At 39.0% G+C, this 6,091-nt stretch overlaps 1 protein-coding gene across 1 annotated transcript in view; it reads right to left on the minus strand.

The window, feature by feature from the left end:
- The window catches only part of LOC135205921 (trehalase-like), a 140,568-nt gene that overhangs the window by 32,272 nt on the left and 102,205 nt on the right, over window positions 1–6,091 (minus strand). Inside the window, exon 6 of the mRNA XM_064237118.1 lies at window positions 1,140–1,280. Coding sequence (XP_064093188.1) covers window positions 1,140–1,280 — 141 coding nt within the window. The remainder of the gene's footprint in view (window positions 1–1,139; window positions 1,281–6,091) is intronic.

A 6,091-nucleotide genomic window follows, 5' to 3' on the forward strand; every position in this document is an offset into this window, starting at 1 on the left:
ACAATTTGCAAAAAACAAATAAATAAATAAAATAGATAAATAAACAAAATAAAAAATCAAATGGTCATTAACTCTTCCAAAACCGTATTATTCTTACTGTTATCTCTACTAGCATACTGACCCATATACGATGGGTGATAAAATACGGGTGCAGAAGTGAAAAATTTATATGTACTATTTGTTCAGCAATATTTAAAATAAGGGCGATTTTTATACAGACCTACTACACAACCTCTTTGTACACAATATTATCAGTTTATCCACAATTTAATTTCAAGTTGGCAGAGTCAGTTGCTCTGCTCATCGCCACATACAGTTGGCCATGCGTGAACATGGGTGACGGCAGAAACACACCAACACGATCCAAAGTCTGGCCTTGCGACTTGTTTGCAGTGAATGAGAAGGCCAGGTTAATGGGAAACTCCCTGCGCCGTAACTGGAACGGAAACTGGTTGTCCGAAGGCATCAGAGGAATCCGGGGGATGAACAGACGTTTGCCGGTGTGAGGGCCCGTTGCTATCACTGCTTCGATGACGTGAGTTTAGCTCCATAACAGTGTACCTCGTTCTGTTCCAATGTCCACTGGCAGGATCGAAATTCCGAAGCAACATTACCGGGCAGTACTTCTTCAACGTTATTTTGTGCACTGGCAGTCCCAATGGATTTAAGTTATTGAAAATATCTTGTGGATATTGATGATAATTTTCATCTTCTATTGTGTCCGAGCTGAAATATTCGCGACTTTCTCCGGGGAAGTTGTACAGAAATTATGTATGAAAAATCGTAAAGTAACTAAGTCTACGGGAATAACCAGCCTTGTTTCACGGCCAGAAACAGCTCCGTTTCAGGGAATCCCTTCTCACCCCCACCCCCTACAAAGGAGGGGGGTAGGTTGGATGAAACCCCATTACAAACCATCTTAGGGGTCCCCACCATGACCCTGCCAAGTTTCATGCCCATCTGACCAGCCGTTTGGCCGTGATTGAATGACAGACATACAGACAGACAGAGAGACATTACGCCCATTATAGTATGATTGCCTTTTATTATTCCTGTAAAAAAAATAATCATTATTTAATAATTTGATTATTGCAATTATTAAATTCTACTGTAGCTGCATCTACCAGTGGAAAGCTTACCTGTAAGACTCAGGCCGAGGTTCACCCACTTCTGATATGTAATGAGCGATTGTATGCGCCTTTCCCTCGTTGTCTGTCACTATCACAGATCTGTTGTTCTCCCAGAACTGGAATTCTTTCTCTAAAAGGTCGATGTTTTCCCTACAAAACAAAAATAAGAACACTAAATAAACACTCATGCAAGAGAACAGCCGTTCTCTTTAAGTTACAAAAATATCTGATTCTGATTAAATAAGGCAAAACATTAATTTGTTGACAATTTACTCAGTATTCCTTTCGCTCTTCCCTTTCTGTTCGCATTATACCCATCCTCCATTTGTATACAACCTTTTATACCCAAATACTTGCCCATCTATCATTTCTGACAGAAACTTTTCCTACATTCTCAGGGATGCTCATCCACTGAAGTCCTCCTACTGCTTCCCAAAACTCAGCCACCTTCAACTAAGTGAGTTGTCACACCACTGATCCTTAGCTCCCTTTGTCCTGGGTACAAGGCAAGCCTAGCTCATTTCCTTGTGACTCTGTAGTACCCTTATGAATATGATGGACATCCTACATACTACTGTTAATTTGTGAGAGGAGGTCATCACTTCCCATGCTGTGCCCAAAAAATGTGGAAACAATGACTTGGAGGTGTGAGAGGTGCTGGTAAAGGTCTTTTTTACACTTCACATCATTTGTTTTACCAGGCATAATATAAAGATCCACCCCTAAAGATTGTGTTCCTCTAACAACAATTTATTCAAGCCATTCAGTAATTTTTTGTGCCTCTTGCAGAACTGCAACATCATCAAGAAAAGAATATTGCTGAAAGCCACAGCAGTAATTGCACCTTCAACCATAAAAATGAGTAAGGATAAATTTCACCTCTAACATCAAAAGTCACAGTCACTGAAAGCCCCCAACCAGTGTCTTAAATACGTATGGACCACAGCGCAAGATGCCTGTCTCTACCACAAAATTAGGTTTTATGTTCGTTTAGCAAAAATGGCTTTTCTGTTTACTTGGTTAAGGATGAACCTAACTTATCTGTGTTAACTGAGCGGAGTATATTGAAAATAAAATGAAATTTACCTGAAAGTGGGAAATGTTATATACGACTAGTTCAGCCAGTAAATCCACAAATATCTTTCATGCTTAAAGGTTCTGATGTAAAAGTGACGAATAAAATTCTCATATATATGTATATATATACTGGGACAGTTGTCAGAGGCTCTATTGTGCCCTTATGGGAGAACAACAGCCACAATGGTGACACAGTAAGCTGCCATGCAGCGAAAAGAGATGTGACATAACTGACCAAATAGTGCTGAAGTGCCAAATAAGTACAAATAACCTGACACAACGAGCTCCACATTAAAAATCACCCCCCCCCCCCCCCCCAACCCTAATAACAATTTGGTCATTTGTACAGTGATATTGTCAGACCCCTACTCCTATTCAACGAATGCAGGTACATTTTCACAGCAATGGAAGCAACAGTGTTGAAGTGCTCTTCAGCTATTACTGTGTTCCCAATGATAAGACAATATAAGATCTGACAAAGGGCTAGCGATTATTTCTGGCTTAAAGACTATAGCCAAATCAACTTCAATTATTCACCCAACAACTGCCTACAATCTAGCCACCAACGGCATGGTCGAAAGAGTCCACTGATTCCTAAAGATTGCCCTCACCAGATGCAACATACCCTTACAAGACACATGGGTTTTCCTTGTATTACATAAAACACACTGAATCCATCTGTGTTCCAAGCAAATTCTTCCCTGATGACAACAATTATCAACTAAACGCAGACCTCCCAAGATTGTAAATTCATCAGAAAACACTTGCCATGTTTTGTAACATACTAATCATTCACATAGTTTCTGATTAGTTTCCTTAAATCAGAGAAATAACCTAATATATGTGTTCCAGTATTGCTGAGGATGGTGCAAATAGCATAAGATAGGGTGGGGAAGAAATAAAGAGAGTACATAAGTTCAAGTACTTTGGGTCCATATTAGAGGATAGTGGAAGCATGGACCAAGAGGTGAGACATCGAATTCAGGCAGGATGGAATAACTGGAGGTCTGCATCAGGGGTCCTCTGTGACAAGAAGGTTCCTCTGAAATTGAAGAGAAAGTTTCATAGGACAGTGGGCAGACCAGGAATGTTATATGGAACAGAAACAGCAAGTATGAGGAAAACAGAGGAGAAGAAGATGGATGTAGCAGAAATGAGAATGTTGAGAAGGATGTCGGGAGTAAGAAGTGAAGATAGGATTAGAAATGAGTATATAAGAGGATTGACAAAGGTAGTTGAAATATCAAAGAAAATACAGGAGGGGCTTCGATGGTACGGACACCCGTTACGAAGAGAGGAACATCATGTTGGAAGAAATACGATGGAAATGGAAGTGCGGGGTAGAAGGAAGAAGGGAAGACCAAGAAAGACATGGCGTGATTGTGTAAGGGAAGATATACTATGGAAAAGTATTAACGAGAACGATGCACAGGACAGAAATAGATGGAGATGACTCATTCACAACGGCGACCCACTGGGTTAAAGCTGGGAAGAAGAAGAAGAGAAATAATTCAAAATTACAGTTACAGGGACACAGAAACTGGATTTGTTCAGTAGGTTAAACCAGCCCCTATTATTACCATTACTAGTATTCATATAATGAGCCCTTATTCATATGGAACAAACCCACAGGGGCCACTGACTTGAAATTCAAACTTCTGAAGAATATGGTGTTCGTTAGATTAGAAATGAAAAAAATTAATTAATAAATATATATAAAGGTAAGTAAAATACAAGAAGAATTGTTTTAGGATAGTTAAGCAAAGCATCTTCCCTTGAACTTTTGAAGTTCCAATTGCACAACCTCCTAAAGGAGATTGTCAAAGTCCAACAGTGTGAGGAATAAAGAACCTCTAGAACTGAGAAATTTGACAGAAAGGCACATTTACTGCATATTGGTGCTAGTGTTCAGCAAATCTGGTCAATCTTAGCAGGAAAAGAGGATCAGGGATCAATCGTGAGTGTGAAAGATCTCTGTTAAATTACAACATATAAGAAGTTGACAAGCAGATCATCCATACATGGTCCAAGTCATAACTGCTAATGTTAGGCAACAGAAAACTACCACTACGAAACGCTATCTACAAGTGATAAATTTCTAGCAGAAGTAGACATCCACACTGGAGAACAGCATTCTAGTTAAGGAATTACAAATGACTTGAAACAGGTGACATTGATTTTTTTACAGTTATAAATATATGAAGCCTTATGGACAATGCTTAACTTCCAAGCAGCATTTGCTGACATTTTCATTATATTTTTCTCAAAAGTAAGATGTGAGTCAAAAGTATTGTTAAAGATTCAGACTCATTCAGTAGAATTTTATCCACTTGAAGGTGAGGATGGGTTGGAAAAACAGAATAATATCTAATAATCAATAGTGCTTTTTGTTTTACTGGAGTTCAGCCTCATACCTCACTGACTACACCATCCACTAATCTGCTCCATGTCATGAGTGAGACAAAAGGCAACATTCACAAGTGTTACAGTATCAGCATAAGGAACAATCTTGTTTTCCAGACCAACAACCATATCCCTTGTAAGTGCTAAAAATAATAGAAGCCAAGAACAAACTCCCCTCTGGAACTCCAGACACAATAGGTCATGGTTCGCTAAAGTGCCCATCAGTTGCAAACTGGAAATCTTGAAGTAATCCTAAAATAAATCCACCTGCTCCAAGATTCTAAAGTTTAGAAATAAGTGCTCTATGATTTACTAAATCGAGAGCAGCACTAAAATATAGTTGAATTACTTTACAGTCAAAATTCTTGTCTAGGTTTTCTTGCAAATGGCATGTCAAATCTAAAAGAGCTTTGCAGGTACCTAACTACTTCTCATGTGTATATCGACAATCCTTTGGACATCACATATTTGTACAGTAGCTCAAAAATAAGGTTTTTTTTGCAACTTTAGAGAGCACAAAGAGAATAGAAATTGGTCTGTGGTTACTGCAGTCTGCAGTTATACTGCTCTTTAGAATCAACTAATCTTGGGAGACAACATGCTAGAAACCCTTTTAAAAAACCAAGGGAAGAAATCATCATGACCGTGCCATCAAGATTACCAATAATTTTCTTAACATCCCTACAGCAAAATGCAAAGTTTGTAAGTAGGTTTAGGATGACAAGTATCAGGGAGAGGGGCATCATCAGCTGATGAAGCAGTTCAGCATTTTCCTTAGGACCAGTAACCAATCCACCATCATTTGTTAGTAATGGCGGAATGGATCTGTTAGTAGTGGTGGAATGGAAGACGAGCCTGGCCCAAAGATAGAAGATGCCAATTTGGTTCACCACAGTTTGAAAATGAATAATTCCATCAGGTTTCCTGTTTAAGGAATTATTGTCATTTCTCTCAGCTGTATGGTAAAGTCTATCTGCACCACGGTGAGACTCAACAAAAATAGTAATTTTCATGTGAACGATTTTGTTACCATGTCTTGAATTTTGTGTTTGTCATTGTGAGCTCATCTACATGTATCATCGAACTGTGGCTGTTCATTTGTTCTAATTTTGGTGACCTAGGGGTGTACCTTACTGAAATAGCTATTAGTATTTCATTTAACTTCTTACATCTAGATTTCATATAGCATCTGAAAAATATTGTCTGACGCGCTTCAATAATGCAATCCCAATTGGCTCTAACTTTCAGCCACTGTTTTTCCAGTGGTGGCATTAGGAATATGTGCATCTCAATTGCACAATGGTTGGAAGTGCCTATATAATTGCAGACCTTGGACTTGAAGACATCTGGAACATCTGTGAATATGGCCTCTGGACTATTACCTCAATCAGCAGGAAAAATCAGAGGATACGCGGAACTAGAAGTTGATGCCACCCCACTCAAGTCTGGCTGCTATTTCGGCCTCCACAAAAAAAAAAGGT

Source organism: Macrobrachium nipponense, chromosome 11 (assembly GCF_015104395.2).
Source record: "Macrobrachium nipponense isolate FS-2020 chromosome 11, ASM1510439v2, whole genome shotgun sequence".
Taxonomy (NCBI): Eukaryota; Metazoa; Arthropoda; class Malacostraca; order Decapoda; family Palaemonidae; genus Macrobrachium; species Macrobrachium nipponense.